The sequence below is a fragment of the Perca flavescens genome, chromosome 14 (genome assembly GCF_004354835.1).
Source record: "Perca flavescens isolate YP-PL-M2 chromosome 14, PFLA_1.0, whole genome shotgun sequence".
NCBI lineage: Eukaryota > Metazoa > Chordata > Actinopteri > Perciformes > Percidae > Perca > Perca flavescens.
Genome location: NC_041344.1, coordinates 21,236,827 through 21,257,714, shown reverse-complemented (window position 1 = coordinate 21,257,714; position 20,888 = coordinate 21,236,827). Strand labels below are relative to the sequence as shown.

The following is a 20,888-nucleotide window of genomic DNA, read 5'->3' as shown; positions in this document are numbered from 1 at the left end:
AAAAATAAGACCATTTAAATAATTTTTTTAAATTGTTTTTTTTTTATTCAGAGGCATTTGACAAGTGGAGCTGTGTGTGAAGGGGAGGTGAAGGGGCACAATCATGGTTGCAGAGAGGGTAAGAAGGGAATATCATGCTGAAGTTAGATCACTTTTCCAAATAAACTCAGAGACCCAGTCCCTTATATCCATCTCATACCAGGAGGATGTTCCACATTACACAGCCAAGAAATGCTAACAGAAGAAAATGGCTACCAAATCAGCAAGTGAGTAGCATCTGTGAAAGACAAAAGGGAAAAAAGACAGGACTTTTATCTATTTTGAAATCTTACAAATCAGAAACAAAAAAGGCAGGCCCTTTTTTTTTTTTTTTTTTTTAAACGGTTATTTTTTTGTATTAACTATTGAATGCAAAATCAAACACGTGATTTGACCTTTTTCACAAAAAAGCCAAGCAAAAGTTCAAATACATGTAAGCCACACCACCAAAAATAGAAAGCAGAAAGAAATAATCGTTTGAGAATTTCAATTAAGCCAAAAAGAGTATATATAAACACTGGCAAAAGAAAATATTTTGATCACTTTCATTATTCTCTCAATTCTAAAGAGTACATGATTTTAGTTTTAAGTTTTCATTTCATATCAGGGGAAGCATGGGGAGGCAAAAAGGAGGGGGTGGGGGGCTAAATTCTAACAAATACGTAGAAGAATGCCTCTACTTCAAATACGTGTCTAAAGAGGTAGATCAAAACAAACTGCGGAGGAGGGGAAAGGGATGGGGAGGGTGGTTTGGCAGGAAGGAAGCAGGGAATCGGGGAGGTGTCGGGGATATTTTTAAGTATCACTCGTGCCCCTCAGTTAAGCGTGATGTCAGGATGGCGCGCCCATGTAGAAAGAAGAGTTAGGGGGACTGAGGTATTAGTGCGCACTGGCACTCAGTGGGGGCAGGGTTGGGTGCCTCGTGCCACAACAACCCCCCACCCCCTCAGCTGAGGTAGACGGCGTTCTGTGGAAGCATGGATACACTCGAGCACTTCTACCACAATCAACATATTTACATTCGGCATGAAGAGACAAATGAAATAAATTGTATATTTAAGTTTTGGATTCCTTTCCTCTTTTCTTACCCCCAAGTCAGGGTTCATTCAGTATTTTGTGTGCCTTTTCTGTTCTTTTCTGAACAATTTGAAACATCAAGTTACATTTGTGGGTTACAGAGAATGAATTGTTGAAATCATTTTCCTATAGCGCCAAAAAAAACACAAAAAAAAACAAAGGGAAAAAAGTGTCTCAGTGTTACTCCCCCTACCCTCACCATGCAATGAACAATGTTAACATTGACTTTATGGCCTCGCTATAAGGGCCACTCCGAACTGACAAAGCTTGCTCTATGAAAATAAACTAGTCGGGCTTGAACCTTGCTAAGACGCCATCGTCAAAAAGGTGGCAAATGGCCTGGGAAAGGAACAGAAAAAAAAAAAAAATATATATGATGCTCTGCTGACAGTAGGGCAGCAAGAGAGAGGACCATTACAGTCCACACTGACCACAATTTTTTTTGTGACAAATTGACGTTACCAATAATGTAAATTCCAAAACTAAAATGGCATTGCTGCAATGATGTACGGTTGGCATTATTTGCATGTCTTAGTTGTTTTGTACTTTTTTTCAGAAAATGGTGGACCCTCAGGGGAAAAACTGAGGCGATTTTCTCGACACTCCTGTCAGCCGCCAGCTGAGGGGGCGCCAACTCTTGCTCCGGGGATGCTATGTACAAAGATTATGTACAGGGTCATCTTAAGTCACACATACACATGAACAATGCCACCTAAAGCACCAGAGTTGAAGGCAAGGTCAGTTGGCAGCTGACCAAATTTTAAATTTTCTTAAAAAAATAAAAATGTTCAAAGACTATCAGCTTTATAAAGTATACAAAATACCACAAAAGCAAAATAAAAAAAGAAAAGGAACATTTTTTTTCATATATATATAATCATTTTCTTTTCTCTTCTGAGGTACTAGATCCTGAGGTAGTTAAGTAAAATGCATATTAAATTGGTTTTCCTGGGCAGCAGCAGTTCGGCACAGTTTCCCTAAGTGTCAGTCGTGGCGCTGCCCTCACCTCTAAATATATATTCATCATGTATATAGGTCTATCTATAAAATGCATCTAAATTTATAAAATGCCACTATCATTACAGGGGCAGGACGCCCAATATAATCCACCCTTTCAGGGTTCCTGTCCTGAAACAAGAATCTTTCCCTAAACATGGCCCACCCAATCTGAGCCAACCCTCCCCCAAAATAAACCTCTGTTAGTCCAACCAGGACCTGATAGCAATGCCTTTTCACTTCCACAGAAAACTCATGTGGAAGCTTTACCAACCAATTAAACAAAAAAAAGAAAATCTGAAGTCAACCAAAACATCTTGTCAGGTTTGAAGTACCACACCAAGGAGGCGATAGGTGGGGGATCCTTATTTCTTCGTGTTTCTAGTGTAAAAAAGGACAAAAAAACAAAAATAAAAACACACCCATGGGGGGGGGGGGGCGGGGGGGGTAGAGAAGGAGAGCAGTCGAAGGGTGCGTACATGTGAGGGCAGGTGACGTCGTTGGGAGCCCCCAGAAGTACATTCTCACAGAGATGCAGAGGTGAGGTGGGTGGAGGTCCCTTATTAGCCACACTTGTAGTTAATCAAGTAAGACAAGGAGGGGTGGATGTTTGGTTGGGTTCTGATAACCTTTGACACCCTGAGATGAGCATTATGACCCCTTGTCTTCTCCCCCTGGACTCCGTTGCATCGGTCGAGTCTTCTGGCAGATTCAGTCACCATTCCTCCAGGTCTGCTGGAGCTTTTACTTCCTGCGGGGCTGTGGAGGTTGGGCTCCAGATGTGGGCTTAGGCTGCTGCTGCCTCCTCACCTGGGCCAGGATCTCCTGGATCTTTCTCTGGGCAAGCTAGATAACAGGAGAACATGTGAAGATCAAATCATAGCACAAAGTAATCAAATTAAGATTCCTTAGTCTGATCATGACATCCTCAAGTGATGTGTTATGGTCAGAAGTGCTCTTCTCAGCATGAACATGATTAACAGCTGACTCTGGGGTGCATTTGCCCACAAAGTAGCTTACTGCAACGACCTTTATTCAAATACAGAGCTGAAGAATTGTGACTTCTTAGTCATGTGCCTCTGGGAAATCTTCAATTCCTTCAGAAAAACCCACCTGGCATGCAAAGAAGTGTCCGCTGATCTTTACTATAACCTGGTCATTCTCATCAGGCGTCTGGTCCCGGGGTACCACCACCTCTGCACAGGTCAGGTTCTGCAGCTCATTTACCTGAAGCCACAATAAAAAAGGAGATTAAAAAAAATGACTTGAGGAAATAATTTGATACAGACACAAATTTAAAGCTTCATTTTTCATTTGTTTATATAAACTTAAAGTTAACGGCAGATTAAACTTTGCAGAATCCTGGCTTGGGTTTGTTCAGCTAGTGTAGCGATTAATTACCGTTTTTCCACCTTTCCCAATGACTCGTCCAGCAGCAAAGGAAGGGACCTTGATGTGAGCCTCCAGCTTCACCTCTTCCTTCGGTCCAAAGAAATTCTCTTCCTTAAGCTTGCCAAATATGCGACACTGAGCCTGCAGCCGGACAGGTTTGGAGTACAGATTACTCATGGTGCACTTCAGAAATGCGACATGAAAAAAAATATTTCTATACCGGCTTTAAAGAGCCACTACCGTATTGAAATTGTAATGAAAGATGCTGCCAACAGGTGCTCCATCAAATTGAATTGTGTCTCCATTCTTTTCATTTTTATCAACAGAGTTTTATGTGTTTATATGGCTGTGAAGAGGTACAACACCTTAAACTGAGCCTCTGGCGGTCCAATGATGATGACCATCCTCTGTTTGGCATCCATTCCTTCTGCAGGGGCAATCTGAAGGAGGGCAGACCGTCAGCATTTATATATTTAAAATAAAAAAAAAAAAAAAAAAAAAAAAAAACAACCTTCCCTTACGCTTCCAATTCCTATCAGTCAATTGACAACAGGTGGACCGCCAGCATAGACACATTGAGATTCAGAATTTCACTTCCTGCCTGTCACTCACCTTGATTGAAGCTCCAGCAAAGTGTGACAGCTGTTTGATGTGTTGACCCTGTTTTCCAATGATGGCTCCCACCGCAAGCGCAGGGATGAACAGGTGAACCGTTTCCGACTCTGGGTGTCCCTGCTGGGTATAAACACTTTAGTGCTACTGTGACCAGGACATCACACTGACAGTAACTGCAGACCACTTGCTTCAGTCACCAATGCCCAAACAGTTGATCTAGCAAAAGCTGTTCCAATTTTCTTAAGCTACATTGGACCTCATGCACTGTAGTCATTACATCCAGCGGGATTTTTTTCCCATTGGGTTATTTCTTATTCCTGAAGAAAAGAGCACACTGTATGTTCCAAACACTAGACAGATACCTCGTTGCACACTGGTAGAGCACATTACTTGGTGTGTGATTGACATGTGCCCTGGAAGGGGATGTGGTTTGCATCGTCCAAGAGGGACAACAAGTAGCACTGTTTATTTTGGATCAAGTTCAATATTCCAGTCAATGTCAGCTGAGGGTACACCAACAACTTGCTCTGGCCTCCTCCAAATTGGAATATGGGCTTTTAGTGCATTGGATGTGCAGTTTGCAAAATACTCACCTTCCTTTTAAAAAAAAAAAAAAAAAAACTGCAAATGCAGCATTTTTGGCAGAAACACTGTAAAGGATCTCGTCACTTGAAAATGTATATGTGCACTCCAGGATTTAAATTTCCCCATGCACACAGATTAGGACCTTTCTAATAAGAGGTCAAAGATCAAGAGGCAGCAGGAGAAGAACTTTGATGCAGCAAACCCTGCCCCCTTAATCCCGCAGCGAGCAGCCACAAGCCGTGCAAAGCACTTTGAGACGGGTGACTTACAAGGGGCTGGCTGCTCGCCGACAGCACAGAAGCCCAAAATGGCTCCTCAACCCCATAAGGACTGCACTAAAGGAAATAAAAAAAAACACTAAGCTGAGTTGACTACCCTGACCTAAGAGTTGCAAAATATAATTTTTTAAATAAAAAAACACCACCAGTCCTGGGTTTGTAATGGTAGTGTATGGGGCAAACCACTACTGTATGTGAAAAGGAGCCTGTCACTTACTCCAAATGATGAGCATCCACCGTGGGCTCCAGGAGGTGGTCCACTGGACATGGAGGGACCCATGCCTGGTGCGCCACTGGGGAACAAACCCAAAGCGTTCAGATTCAAGCCTGGAATCAGGTTGGACTGGAGCTTGAGAGAAATAAGAACATTTCCATTAACACTATACATACGCATTAAAAAAAAAAAAAAAAAAAAAAAAAAAAAAAAAAAAAAAAAAGGTTGAATGCTTGCTCATAAACTCCACAAACCAAATTATATTTTTATACTTGTTTTACACACACAAGTGAGGACTTCAGCTAGCAACTAAAAGCAGCAGCAATCCCAGAGCAACAGTGATTAAATGTTTGTAAACCAAATGTCCACCTAGCCTTCCAGGGTTCTTGATGCTTCCCTTCCCCCCAATAAATTCTGTTGAAAAATTGTACATTTATGTCCATTTAGTAAACAGCATGCACACTGTAATGACCTCCCCAGGTGCAGCACTCCCATTACCTGTGTTTAAAGCAGTCACTGTAAACTCAAGTGAGAAGGAATTTTAGGTCACTGACATTGAGTGTAAGTAATCTGAATATTGCTGATTTGTAGTCATTCCCTATTCATAATTTTCTAGAAAATTTAATATATTTCCTTCAGATAAAAGGCATTAAGAGAAACCTGGTTAACAACATAATTCCATAGGAAAACTATAGTTTTTTTTATTAAGTGTATTTATATGACAATTCAGGATATGAAAGTGCTGCTATGGCAGCAATGTTTCAAGATCAGTTGCGCATGTAAAAACAATTTTCTGATTTCCTTAAAACACATTTTGGTGTTATCTGGTTTCCTGTTTTTATGTAAACTCCGACAGTAATTACCTACCGGAGCAGACTGTCTATGGACATTTTCCATTAAAATGAATTAAGTCACATTTTGAAGGAATTAAAATTTTCTTGTTAAGTAAAAATGCTTACGTTCATGGCAGCCATGTCACTGTCATATGATTCCCTGACCTTCTTCATCACCTCCTCCTCTGCTCTTGCGCAGGCCTCGATAGAGCCCTTCACTGTGATGGTCCGCTCTGGGTTGTACAGAGTCAAGTCCTGGAGACTTGACAGGACAATGGAGGTGGGGACATGAGACATGAATTATCCGAGAATAAATTCTGATACTAAAACACTTCATGCCAAGTTGCACTTTTATGAATGGGCTGCAGAGACTACAAATTGTGTCAAAAAGCCATCAGTGAACAATGCGTCAAAGAGTCTTACGGTGAGATTGTGATCTTGGTCCCCGTATCTTGCTCGATTTTCTTCAGGTTGCGTCCTTCCTTCCCAATTAATCTTCCTACAAAGTTGTTGTGTGCAAGTATCTTCAGTGGGATTTCCTCAGTACTGCACAAGACAGATGGGATGTTTAGTTAAATCCTCGTACAAAATTCAGAACACACCTGTCCTACAAAAGTCAATTTTTTCTGCATGTTGTGAACAGTCAGTATCTTACATTATGTTTTTCATGTACAAGTAAATTTTCTTGGCTTATAAGTATCCATCCACATTTGCCGATTATGAACAGACAGCTGTGCATCACAACACGCATCATTTACCATCCATGCTCATTTTGACTGGATTGTAAGACGTGGGAAAACTGCATTTTAAGAAAGAGCTGAGGCTTTTTTACAAGTTTATAGGTGAAACATTAAATTGTTAGAACCAAGACAAATATTCTGTTTCATTTTGTTTGGGCGCAAACTCACAACTTTGTGTCGAGGGCTTCCTTCTGCATGATCTCCATGATTGTTGTACAAGCGTTCGAACAACCTTCAGGGGTGGAGTGAATTGTGATGGGCTTCTCTGCTGCACCTGCATTTTCTTTTCTATGGATGTCAATCCTGTAGTAAAGGCAAATTTATTTGTATTACATTTGTATACAAGGCAAGTCAAAGTGCTTTACATAAGACAGAAAGGCATGGTTGAAAGACTGGCATTGATGAAAGACATGTTAAACAATATAAAAATAGGCCCCTAAATTGGATTAAAAAAAAGGAATAAAAAAGTAAATTAAAAATGCCAAAAATAGAAGAAAACTTATATAAAAAAACAAACATTATTTAAATTAAATATAATTGCATGGACACGTTGGGGTCTGAGTCATGACTACTCCAAGATTTTCAACCTGGCTTTTAGTCTTAAATGTTAGCGATTGGAGGTGAGCACTGACTTTAAATCGTTCTTTGGGTCCAAAGACAATTACTTTGGTTCTTTTTGTTTAACTAGAGAAAATGTTGGCACATCCAATCACTGCACTTCCTCTGCGTATGCCACCACAATCACATGTCGATAGTTATATAAATCTTTGTGATGCCTGCGTAATTATGGTAAAATTTGGGTTTTCCCATCATCTGCACTAGTTGGAGCATGTACATGTTAAACAGAAGAGGCCCGATAATGGCGCCTTGGGGACTCCACGTCAATTTTATATTCTTTCACACAAAATAGTCAAAATAGGATTCAAACCAATTTAGCACTGAGCAGTCCTACAGTTTTTTTTAGTCTTAGGTTGTGGTTGACTGTGTTGAATGCAGCAATGAGATGACCAAGAACAAAACTTTTCCACTGTACGTGTTTAAGTGGATGTCATTCAAGACTTTAACAAGAGCTGCATTGGTGGTGTGGTCGAATTCCTAACTGGAAAACATTAGAAATGATTTTACGGGTGAAATTAGTTTTGATATAAGCCTATAATTGTTCATTAGTGAGTTGTCTAGATCAGGGCTGTCAAACTCAATTTCACTAAGGGCCACACTGGAAAATAAGAATCACATCAAGGGCCAGACATGTATAGTTTACGGACATGCTTTTATTTAATTGAAAAATTAACATTTTTTTACTGTATTATTGCCTGTCTCGTATAGTCTTCTCAGTTTGGTCCACATAAAGCCCTAAAAAAAGTCAGCAAAAAAGTAAATTAGCCATCATGAGTTTAGCAAATAAGCAAAACAATAAAATTTTTAAAAGTATGCTACCACACAGCAACCCGTTTTACAGCCTGAATATGCAACGTTTAAAGTCGGCAAATCTGCCAAATTCAGCTTTGAGTGTTGCAAAATTACAGTTTGAAAAACAGTTTCCTGTCTTTTTGGTTTAGCAGACAACTAGGCAGGCCAAAATGTATTGTGAACCTAAATTGATATTCGGGCTGGATCAAAATTTGCAAGGGTCCGGATTTAGACTGCAGGCCTTGAGTGTGACACATGGTCTAGATTGCTTTTAATTTATTTTTTTAAAGTGTCTGCATTTTTCAGGCTCTGTGGGAAATGGCCTGAGAGTAGGGAAGTATCGACTATTTGTAGAAGATCCGATGCCATGCAGATAAAAACATTTGAGGCAACGGTACAGGAGGAGGATTTCAAATATTGCACTTTTCCTCCAAGGTTATATGGATGACAGGATTGAATGGTGTAATGCTAATTGAATTGTTTTTTAGTGGACACAAGGACAATACAGAAGCTATACCTTAAAGAGAGGAGGAGCTGCAAGCTTGTCTAACTTCTGAATTTTTCCAGTTTAAAAAAAAAAAAAAAAAAAAAAAAAAAAGTATGGCTTAGTGGATCAAAGTTCAGGGGCCATTGACACAAGGTTTGTCAGTACAATAGCAAATACAATTACAGAATGTGCATTATTAATGTTTTTGGCAATAATGTCAGATAGGAAATCCTGCATTTCTCAGTTCTAAATTATAAATGCAAATCTCTTTATAGATGTCATTATGAAGATGAAAGTTTTTTTTCCCCTCCTGGGTTCAGCTTTTAGACACTTTTACCAATGTGGCATTTCTTCATGGTGCTTTATTTTTTAACCAGAAACTACTTTTTTTCCTTCATGAAAAAATAAAAAAAGGTTTACTTTAATACTTGAAGTCAACAAAATGGGACAGGACACAGCTCACCGTTTCAGTGAATTCCTGACCTCTGTGTACGTACTTTGAATGGGTCTGTTTGGTGATGTTGCGGATAGTGGCACCTTCCTTGCCGATAATTGCCCCTACAAACTGTGTGGGAACCAGTATGCGCAGCGGGATGTCTGACTGCAATTTGGGCCGGGCACCCAGACCTGGAGAACCGGAACGAGGGGTTCCACGGGTGTTAAAGCCTCTCCTGCCCCCCACTGAAGGACCCTCTGGTGCAGCCGTCTCATCTGGGATATACGATACTTTCAAGGCATAGTTCTCCATCATAGATCCATTCAGCTTCTCCATCGCCCTGGGGAGCATAAAGAGATTTCAGTCTCAAAAACTCTGATAGCCACTGAGCGGGCAGGCTTTAACACCGGAAGGCTTTTAGACAGTAGTCATGGAGTGAAACGCTCTGAATGGATAAACTGCCAAACTAATTTTTGTTGAGGCCATCTACAGTGTCAAAGGTTTGATTTCTTTCCCCATCTCCTTATCAATGGGAGAATCCAATGAGTGGGGATCAAACAAAAACAGGTTTTGGTCCCAAAACCTGTCACAAATTATGGACACGAGGAGGAAATGGCTCCTTACAAGCCAAACAAACTGAGGGGCGGTGGCAAAACTTCACTTTGTGAGATATGAGAAATTAACTCAAGATAGCATTCCCATTTAATGCACACCTTACTTGTCAGCCTCAAGGATTTAGATTTGTAGTGAAACAATCAATTATGCCTCGAGACATCTACAACCACACGTGCCGAGTGTAACATTGTAGTATGATTTATGTACACCAGGGGGCACCAGATGACTATTAAACCCCCAAAAAAAACACACTACTCTCCATCAAATGTCAAATTAAACTAGACTTTTGGACAGAAGAAATCCGGTGCACTGAAAGAACAGGAGTTGTTGATTTAATTTCCAATAGACAATGCTGGTTAAAGAGAAAAACTTCAGCAGATCCATGTCAAAGACATCAAGACAGATGAGCTGGAGGTTAATGATGTGACTACAGTGCATATGCGTGCATGAGTGTACTCACAGCCTGGCCTGGTCCTTGGCTGCATATCGAACGTTGACTACTGCAGTCTCTGTGTCAGTGTTTACTGTGGGAGTACACACAGCAGAGTCAATCCACAGTCAATGGCACAGACTACAACATGGGGTACTTTTTATATGGTTAAGGCTATAAGTTACATAAGAAAATGTTGCAATAATGCATCTTTAAAAAACCGAATGACAAGCTGTACAGTTGGAATATAAAACTGCACACTAAAAAGGTGCATCAAGGCAAGGTCGTGAAATTTCAAGCATAATTGCAACACAAGACAAGTGTGTGTATTTACCTTGTTCACAGCTCTCTACTGCACCATACTGAGCAAGCATACCATCCAAAACCTGGGAGAAAGAAGCCATGATCACACACACACACTTTTTAAACTTTAGCCTTGCACTGTTATAGTTTTTATATTATGTCTATATTCCTTGCACTATTGGACTTCTTTGCACTACCACCATGGCACACTTACCATAGCACCTTAACAGAGCACCTTACCTGCCCTGTCACTGCAAGCATATCATGCTTTTACACCCCTTAGTACATTCATGTGGATTTTAGTATTTTTTTTAAATAATTTTACATTATTCATGTGGATTTGTTTGTCATTTTATCATCCCGTTTGTTGTGTGTAATGTCTAAGCTACTGGGACCTTGAATTTCCCGTTTGGGATCAATAAAGTTTATCATGGATGCTTTACTTGTTAGACTTAAATATTGGCAAAATCATTAAATGCATTTAAAAAAAAAAAAAATTAAAAAAGTATTCCCAGCATGTTGGAATCCTACACCTAGGCAGGCAAATAAAAATTGCTTGTTTTATTGAAAATGCCTTCAATAAAGCAAGCTACACCACACTGGCCACCTGCCCAAATAAAAAATTATTTCAAGTCATAGATGTGATCAAATGTGGGCGAGAGGGGGAGCAAGGGTTCTAAGCTACAAACATCCAACCATGCTTAGTCAAATCAAAGGCCACACCCCCAGGAGGTCAACCCCACTTTCTAGCCAACAAGACTTTGTCCCTTCCCCCCCACTCCACCAACCCACTAACCAATCAACCTCCCGCCTCCCTGCCATCTCCACTCCCCATCATTGGCTGCTCCTGCACTGATACGAGTTCCCTGAAGCCAAGATTTGCTGGTTGCTGGCTGGATGTTCTGCCTGTCTGTCTACCGAGCCCAACCAATGGGAATCCAGACCATTCAGGAAAGGGTGGGGTACATTCCAGCAGGAAGCAGTGGCTGGGGGAGGGGTACTAGGTCATGCTACACATTCTGTGAATCTGCGCACATGGAAAGGGGAAACAGTCCAGGCCCACCCACCCACTACAGCTTGTGAACACATGTCTACTCTCGCCGCTATACGCTTGCTGTAGGGCTACACACACACACACCTGATAAGATACATACAAGTTCTTTGCATCAAAAGATCCCATTATATTCCTCCCTTCTAACCACTCCCACTCTGAGGGGGAGAAACCTCCATGTCACCTTTTGAGAAAGCAAACAGCTTGTGCGCTACATCCTAGGAACATGGGTGGATCTGGAGTTGAGGACACGCGTAGGCAAAGCAAGCCCTCCATTACAAAACACTGAGCCTGTCCGTGGCTAGTTGATCACACTGAATCAGGCTACAATCTAAAGCCATGCATTAACCTTATAATTTAGAATACTAAATTGTGCAATTCAATATAATAACCTCAATAGGCTCCCATACGCTTTATGGAGCAGAAAATGTATTGAGCACAACAGGCACACACCATCACAGCTAAACCTCTGACGAGGAAGGCGGAGGGGGTCATGTAAAGCTGGGTTATGTCACATGAGATTCCACATGGATGTTAACAATGGAATTTTGACTTGACACACTCTTGTGAAATTTGTCAGACAATTTTAATAAGGTTTTGTCCAGATACATTTGTTCCCAGTAGATTAGTATGTAATCAAAGTAGGATGTGTAGCTGCCACTGAATACTAAAGTTTAAAATTAAAAATCACATGCAAAAAAAAAAAAAAAAAAAAAAAAAAAGAGAAAATGACAAGCACTGCATGGACACACCTGCTCACTACTTGTTTTGTCTTTTACTAATCAGGCAGTGGATTAATTCAAACATGATTTTCTGATGAATTTGTCAGAGAACGTGGGGGTGTATTTTTGCCTAAAACAACAAGGGTCACAGGCTTAATCCAAGATTCGGTCAAATAAATCAAGCAGTGTTGGAATGGTTGTGTGTACAACTATCATTTGTGAGGATTTAGATTTTTCTTAAAAATGTGGGACCTCTGTCTAGGCGGTTTGTATATGAATGTGCTAGCAGATGAAATTGGCATAATAAAAACTTGTTTCAGATTTATTGTGCTGCATCTCTCAAAAATTGTATTGTACTTTATTAAAGTTTATACCGTTTTACTTGTTAAGTGTTAACAGTATGCAGTAAATTAAGGGATTGATTCTGTAATTTTGACCATAAAAATGCCTTGTAATACATTTGTGGACACCATAAACCATGCCCTTAAATTAGAATACATTAGAATTTCTTACAGACTTCAAACTAACACTATTAACAACAAAAGCCTCAGACATTCCGCGTTTCCTTGCGTGGCCAGTGATTGGATTAATTTGTGCATGGGCCAATTACGTTTTCTCAACCCTATAGATGTCAAGGAAACACTGACATGTGCATCTTAAATTCAAATCACATCATTTACAGACTCATTGTGTGAATTAACACACAAAATGCCACAAAGTACTGATTAACTACATAGATTTGTATTGGAAATATCCCATAAACCATATATAAGAATTAATGGGATACAAGGAAGAAAACACATTGTGTGGAAAGACACTTTCAAACTTGCACGTGATTAGTATTGAAAGACACCATGACAGAAGTCACTTTTGCTTCTGTGTAGCCCCACAATCAACACAGCAAGCTTTTTAAAAATAGTTTAAATACTTTCCTACTAGGCAGCCAGCAAGTGTAGCAATATTAAGCAACAAAGACCATTTAACTGTTTAAATCAAATCACCTGGCATCCTTACTTTAATTCTTCCAATGTTTGTTTAGTAAACAAGCTCCTGTGTTGCTAAATTATTTAACCCTAAAATCCTTATTACCAGTGGCATTTGCAATCATTTGTATTGTACCAATCAGTTCCACCCACTGGTCTGTGTGTTACTCTGGCCTGATCTTGTAGCCTTGTTCAAATGAATCATGACGCGCATGCTCAATTGAAACCCAAAGGGAGGCAAGGTGACTCCAGAGGCCACTAAATGAGCCCAGTTGGGCTGCCCGAATGGTGCCCCACCCTGGAAGCAGTTAACAGCCTGTTAGCACTCACCTCCCACTGCATGTGAGGGGGGATGTTCCTGATCTGCAGCTTACAGCTCCTGGAGAAAGAACCAGAGGAAGAGAGTGGGGGATGGATAAGAGGAGGGAGAGAAAAGAATTGATGAAGGTAGGAAAGAGAAATGGAGACATTTAATAGCTGACAATACCAAGAGCACAATGACAAATTTTAATTACAACATTCCCACCGCCATCTAGCTATAGGGACCAGGGTGGAGAAGCTGCAGATATGACTTCTGCTTTAATTCCAGTCCTGACCCAGCAGGTGCACTGACACAACCTGGGTAAAACATGGGAGGAAGAAGCAGGCAAACTGATTTGGAATCACCACTGGTTGGCTTAAAATTAGAGTTGTGGGTGCTCAAAATTTAAAATTAGGCTAAAAACGCACCACGCCCTTTGTCCCAAATCACCAATTGTGTCAGAGTGCAAAGAATGATGAGAATCAGGACTGTGAAGCGGCCGAAAAGAGTAGCAAGGAGGCATCAAGGACAAGAGCAGAAAAAAAAAAATAAAAATAGGAAAGGCGAAGATGCATCAGAATGTCTTGTCTACACAGTTTGAGTCAAGCATGTGCCCTGTAGTATTGCATCATGAGGATTTAACCACTGCAAACCTCAAGCCCACTCTTTCCAACTAAAATAGACCCTTAACCATGAGCATCCAGGGGTTGTATCAAAAATGGGGAAAGGGAGGGAGTGGTGCTGCAGGTGCCAAACGGAAACTAAAGACTGCTAGGTGCGTCGCACTAAAAGTAAAAATAATCAAAATTGTGTGCTTGTTCATAGTGTGTGCATACAGCAGAAGCAACTGGAGACTAGCAGTTACAATGGTGCTGCTGTGCTCAGTCACTTGACACAAGGACAGAATTCCCCAATCCATCCTTTTAGCTTGAAGGTCCACAAATTTAGTTGGACTTTGTGTACAGCAGCATAAGTATACAAGCTATGTGTGGAGGTCATACAGAATGTAGAGTCTCAGTTTGTATAAAAATGTGAAAAAAAGTGCAGGCCACTCCGAAGTCCACTGCCTGTTGATACACACAAATCTAAGGAACAAAATGTACATACGGCTGGAATTTCTCACACACACAATTTAATTAATATATTGTGTACACTTAATTTCCTGTCTTTGAAAGAAAACAAAAGAAAAAAAATAAATGTTTAGGTAAGTTATACGAAACACATCTATTCTTTCCCTTAGGCTTGACTGAGCTGTTAAAAATGTCTAAATGCAGCTCATCTACTTATACAGACCGCTCCACTGCTGGTGGTTGTTTCCTAATCTGCTGTGTATAACGTTACACTTTACAACATGCAGCATTTATTAACTCACCATTTACACCATGAACTAAAATGTAAGGGTAAGTAGTTTATTTTTTTTTATTTTTTAAAAAAAAACAAAAATCACACACACAAGCACATCTACGCAGTACAAAAAACGTATGGCACATGTGCAACAAGGGCCGCAGTAGTTGAAATTCCTCAGCCACTACGACCATAATCAAGCCAACAGCAGTTCAACATTTAATGTGAGACATTAGGAAATTACTTTTAAAATGAGCAAATTATAAAGAAAATTCCCAAATAACTTCTAAGAGGAATTCCAGCCCTTTCCGGCCCACTGTGCCATTCCTGGCTGATGGCCCCCCTTCTATCCACACATTCTGTATGCTCTGCATTGCGGTGGGAACGCCATGCGAAATGTGCAAATGCACCAAGTACTTCCAGTCGGATTAACCTATAGCTCTACACACAGAAGAAGTCAGCCAGGGTGTGGGGTGGGGGTTGGTATACATTCCCTAGTCCAAGCCTTTGATTTGGGGGGGTGAGTGGGGTGTGGTGTTTTTTTTTGGGGGGGTGGAACTAGCTCTGTTTCAGGCAAGGGTAACAAGGGCCCTCTCTGCCCTGTGGGGGTGGGGCCCTGTTGCCATGGACACGGACAAGTCCACTGACAGGAACATGTAGAGCAGAGTTAAAAGTGGGAGGGGGAGAGAAGGGCCAGGAGTGACTGGGGTTGGTTCGTCATGTGATGGCCAGGAGGAGGCCGGGCTCCTTATTTACTTTTAAAAATGGACCAATATTTTACATGTTCGCCCACATCCTTCGCTGCCCATCTGAGACCTAAGGCCCTGCACCATGGACATCATGCACACAAGTGGTTGTATAGACACGTATGCAAGCATGCACATGCAGCCATATTTTAAAAATAAAAAAACAGGATTCACAAGCCAAGCACCATAAGACTACACCACACCTGTATTCTCTCTCCATTTCTTAATCATCCCTCACTGAAGCACTATACGTCAACACCATCAGGGACAGTGGGGGACACAAGACCTGTGCTCAATGACCATCCACAGGCCATAGACTATTGAGTATGCAGAGGTTCTGAATGACTGAACCATACAGGCTGCTTTCCATTGCCCTCACAGGCCTGATATGCACACTGTGCGCCTAATCAAAATTCTAAACTTGCATTTGGATAGATTGGATTTTCTGAGGGAATTCCAAACCAATCAGTTTAATATCAAATAGACAGACACACACACACACACACACACTTAAGGAACCTTTGCTTGCAGTCTGGGTAAAACAAGGGGCCACATTCATAACTCTCTGGCACCCCAAGTCTCTGTCCCAAATCCCCGTTATTGCAGGTGGGGCCCCAGAGTGACCCCATGACCCAGAATTCTTGTAATAAGAGCCAGCAGCAATTTCTACAAAAAAAAAAAAAAAAACTGATACGATCTACCCTTTTGTTTCAATTTATGGAGTTTTCGTACTGCTCGGTTTAAAAAAAAAAAGCCATACAACCAAGCCATTATATTTCTGTACATGCTACATTTGTTTAATTTATCCAACAAGGAGAGCATAATTTGACCCAGGAAGTCAAATCAGAGTGTACATATGACACTGCAGAAACTCAGTTTGGCTTACAATTTATTAAATACAATAGAGTGAAAAATGGTTGGCAAAATTAAGTGTGCATGGTTTAAACAGTTATGTCAATTGTGGAAAATAAGGCTCTTTTAACTGAAATTTAAATACACCTGTAAGATTCAGATGAATGATTGGTTTCCCCATCATAGAATTTACATGACTTTGCAGGAGTTAAATAAAAGCTCAAGATATGGTCAAGAACGAGTGGGTGTCCTCTATAAATGCCAGAGAGAGAGTTACATATATTTTTTTAACAAAGCCAAGCACAAAACGTTTTCAGAAGTCAGACAGTGACATGTAATGTCCCTAACTTGGCTGAAAGTATTCTTAATACAACAAGTCTGTGGATGAGTTTTTTTCAATTTACAGAATTGTGGTGTCATGTTGTTAATGCACACAGTACATTTCTACGAGTCACTATTGAACGCATCAGATGTTTTGCTAATGCACCGGAGATTTTAGAGGGCTTCTGGCCAAATTCAGAGGAACGTACATCAAAAAGGTGTCATTACATGTATTTTTGGACAATGTGAAGCACCACACTGCATAGCGCGTCACCCTACACAAATAATCTGAGCCCCAAACTATAGTCACCCCACTTTTATCGGGTCTATGTAGCACTTCCCCTTGCTGGTGGGTTCAAAGGTTAAGCCATGATGACTGACCGAGCCTCCAGTTGATATTTGCAGGTTGGAATGCAAAGAGGGGCCCCAGTATATGTGAGAGTGTGTGTGTGTGTGTGTGTGTGTGTGTGACTCCAAATACTGTTCCCATTGACTAGTTATGTTCCATGTTGTGAAGGGAGGGCACGTTTTACTTTTTTGAAGTGTGGCTGAAACTCGACTCTGTTGCTGTTACAGCCACCACAGCAGGCTGCACTAAAGACAGCAACGTCACCAGTTTCTCGTGATCAGGAAAATTTGGGAGTAAGATTTGACGCAAAATTCCGTATAGCAGTTCACCTGGTTTATTTAGCCAATATACATTTTTGACAAACAGCCTATACCAAGCTGCCAGGGGAATCGTAAAATACATTACACGTAAATATGTTTCCCCCCCCCCAAAAGAAATCCCCTGCTTGATCCTTTCATCTCCACGAACGTTTTATCAATTTAGGGCACCTATAATAGATTACCTTAAAAAGGCACAATGTCTCACCTGACTTTAAAAATGGGACTTTTGTTTAAAGCAGCAGATCAAACTTTAAAGACACCAAACCATGCATATATCCTAACGTAATGACATTTAGAAAACATAAAACCCAATTACCAAGCGAGAGCCATTTTAATTTAATTCAAAAAGGGTTAATTATGAGCGAATTGCGTCATTATCTAAAAAAAATATAAGCAGACAATGCCAAAAGAAAGCCCCAAGTATTTTACGTTTTCCGCACAGATTACGCAGACCCTACAAAAGAATATTTACAGGAAATCATTCACAGAAACACGGACTGCACAAGTGTGGCTACGGGGGTCCAACTCTGAAACTAAGGGTTTCCGTGACTTTGTCCCCAAACCTCCCATTCCACTCGTGTTTGGGAGTCCATCTCATGCAACAGCAGCACAATGTGCAGAGGAGGGCGGAAGCGGAGGGAGAATGACGAGCAGATCCTTCTCAAATGGACGACTCCACAAGGCCTGTACGCCTGCACTCACTCTCTCACGTTTCAACAAACACACTCAGGCTTTTACTAATCGCACAGAGGTTGGAGCACAAATAACACTTTACACAAAACACTAGTAAATTGGCGAGCGAGAAAATACAGGCATATGTGCTGGCTAAAGCCTAATGCACGACGGTTTTAGGAGCACCCTACACTGTCATGGCGAGAGGAGGGAGTACACCACCATACGCCCCTTTCATTTGACCCCAGAGTATTCAGAAAAAAAAAGAAGAAAAAAAAGACACCTATTTATCCACAATAATAAAATTAAAATAAAACTCAATTAACATCGTTCAACAGCAACATAAACACATTTCCAGCAAATATCACTGGGTAAAAAATAAAGGCTTCTTGAAGAAAATGGTTAAGGAAATAAAAAAAGGGAGTTCCATGAATTGAACCAAGTAGCACTTTTTTTAAACCTACCTTTGACGTTTAGGGACCGAGTGCTCCACTTCGAGAACTTTCCCATGAAGTTCAACTTTACCTAAAAACCAAACAAAACTATTAGTGTCAATAATCATTTGACCTCCTTCGCGGGCCTACTTTCTTTCCTGCTTGGATATGTATTTGGGGTTAGTGTTTACTACTCATTTTGTGTAGTAGACTAAAATCTTCAGGTATTATGTAGCCTACACATAGCAATGTCCTGGATATTTTCAGCATAGTGGGATCTTAGCAACACAAAATGCTGAACGTGTATGAGTCTCTAGTGGCACGAGACACAAATGAGCCAGGCATTAGCTCAATTCATAAAAAAAAAAATCACGACTTTAGCGAAATTGTAGGTGTCTTGTTATGAGCAAGCTTTACGTCAATTTAATATCAAACCATGAGACGAAGTGTAACATACAAAAGCAAATGGGTCGTGTGGCTCAGTTAGTTGGCCTACATTTGACCAACACAATTAAACCACCTGGTGTGTCAGCATGGGCGAAATGGCTTCACAATGTAGCGAGTTGTTGCCACTGGAGAAGGCCTCTAGTTTGAGAGGAAGTTCAAATTGAAGCTGGAGCCCCTGCTCCTATCGTGCTAAAGTGGACTGTGTGATAAGCCCACAATAAGGTTCACTTCACGGCGTCCACAGCCCGCTGCCCTGAACGGCAACATAACCTGCATTAATAAAGCCAGCCTTGGTATTTCTCATCCTCATGATTGTGTTTTACGCGACCATTTTATCAAGCTACATTAAGTGAAATTACAAGAGCAATTTCACCCAAACCCATGGCAGCTTTTTGTCTGAGCCCACAGTGTCAAAAGGCCAAGTAAAAGGTTGTGTGTGAGAGAAAGAAATGCTTGGATACTCTCTCCCCCCATACAGGACTCAAGGAAAGACGATCTTCACACAACTGCAGCAGTTCGTGAGTCTTGAAAAAAAAATAACACTTTTGACCAAGATTTCTCACCTGAAAGAACATCGATGGCCTTCATTGCAGCTTTCTCGTCCGGGCAATCCACAAACGCATAGCCAGTTTTGACAAGAAACGGACCACTGTGCGGAATCTTCCACTGCTCAAAGATAGTTTCGAAGTCCTCCTCGCTCGCCTCAGCGCTCACGTTGCCAATGTATAGCTTATTCATGTTCTGTGCCGAAAAGGGACAATCTTTACGCTGAGGGAGAGATAGTTATTTGCTCTCACGGGTGTGCAGGGTTTGGAGTAGCCTAAATCGCCTTTACTATTACGGAGTGGCGGTGGCGTGCCTCCCGGTCGTTCGAGCCACAGATAGATTTAAACTGGCAGCCTCACTGTGCGTTTGCTCTCCCTCGCCCCTCTGTCTCTATCGCGCAATAAATAAATGCTCAATTATTAATCTCGTGTCTCCAAACGATGGCGGGCTGGGTGAAAAGGAGGAGAAACTATGTTGTGTCTTCCTCCAAACCCCTTGGTAAAGAGACAGAGAATGTCACACACGGTAAGGCTGGTGCCCGCCTCTAAATCTAGAGCCTAGAATGAGGAGAAGAAGAAGAAGGGGGTTAGAAAAAAAAATCTTCTGCTATTCCGGCTTTTTTGAATGAGCCACGTGTTCAAACTACAAATCAGCCCACACGTGAGGAATCCCAATTGCTCAATTAAGTGTTTGGGATTGGGGAAAATTGCACGGGAATCTGGGGTGGGGACAGCAGAGGGGAGTGGAGAAAAAAGGAGGGGAAGAGTGGATTGGTGTTGGGAAAAACCTGGCGAGCTATGTGCGTAAAGGGATGCCGTGAGAACCCAGTGTATCTTTACTAGAATCACATTCGTGTGCCTTTCTCTGCAAAACCTCGATTATCATTGGTCGGCAGATGAGTAGTAAAACGGCAGTGCGCTCATGAACGCCCATAGCAGAAACGACGCTGATATTGCGGGGGCTGGTGCGCACGGTTGTGCTAAGTGCGCTGTACTGATGACACAGTAGGAGGAAAAGGGGGTGGGGCCATTCATAAATGATGTTGCACTATATTGTTAAATTGCATGCTGGACACATTTAATTTTGAAGAAACTTGACTAGGGAGGGCCCTGCGCCGCTGCTCGGGCCTTTGCGCAATATGGGAATGACACGTACTACTATCCACATGACGGCATCCATCTTCTCCAACTAGAGTGGAGCCATGCCCTCCCTGATCCACAACTCAAAGTCCAACAGCAGGCCCGATTTGCCCGTAGTCACACAAAATTATATTGAGGGGGCGTCTTTGGGCAAGATGAGAGCTGCCACGCCACTTGATTTTTCCAACTTTCAGACCGTTTGGCACACCGA

At 41.3% G+C, this 20,888-nt stretch overlaps 1 protein-coding gene across 2 annotated transcripts; it reads right to left on the bottom strand.

Moving 5' to 3' along the window:
- Positions 1-19: 19 nt before the first annotated feature.
- igf2bp3 (insulin-like growth factor 2 mRNA binding protein 3) lies at positions 20-20,356 on the bottom strand. Of its 2 annotated transcripts, none has more exons than XM_028596842.1 (15): positions 19,556-20,356; positions 18,576-18,636; positions 13,537-13,585; positions 10,482-10,533; positions 10,178-10,241; positions 9,164-9,442; positions 6,938-7,072; positions 6,453-6,575; positions 6,156-6,291; positions 5,200-5,331; positions 4,117-4,239; positions 3,870-3,944; positions 3,514-3,645; positions 3,226-3,339; positions 20-2,958 (listed from the first exon to the last, which is right to left on the bottom strand). In XM_028596842.1, the coding sequence occupies exons 1-15, from the start codon at positions 19,728-19,730 to the stop codon at positions 2,857-2,859; spliced, it is 1,752 nt and encodes a 583-aa protein (XP_028452643.1). In that variant the 5' UTR covers positions 19,731-20,356; the 3' UTR covers positions 20-2,856. The 2 variants fall into 2 exon arrangements, with proteins under 2 accessions (XP_028452643.1, XP_028452644.1); XM_028596843.1 differs by having other exon boundaries at positions 4,117-4,236; positions 19,556-20,354.
- Between the last annotated feature and the right edge of the window lie 532 nt (positions 20,357-20,888).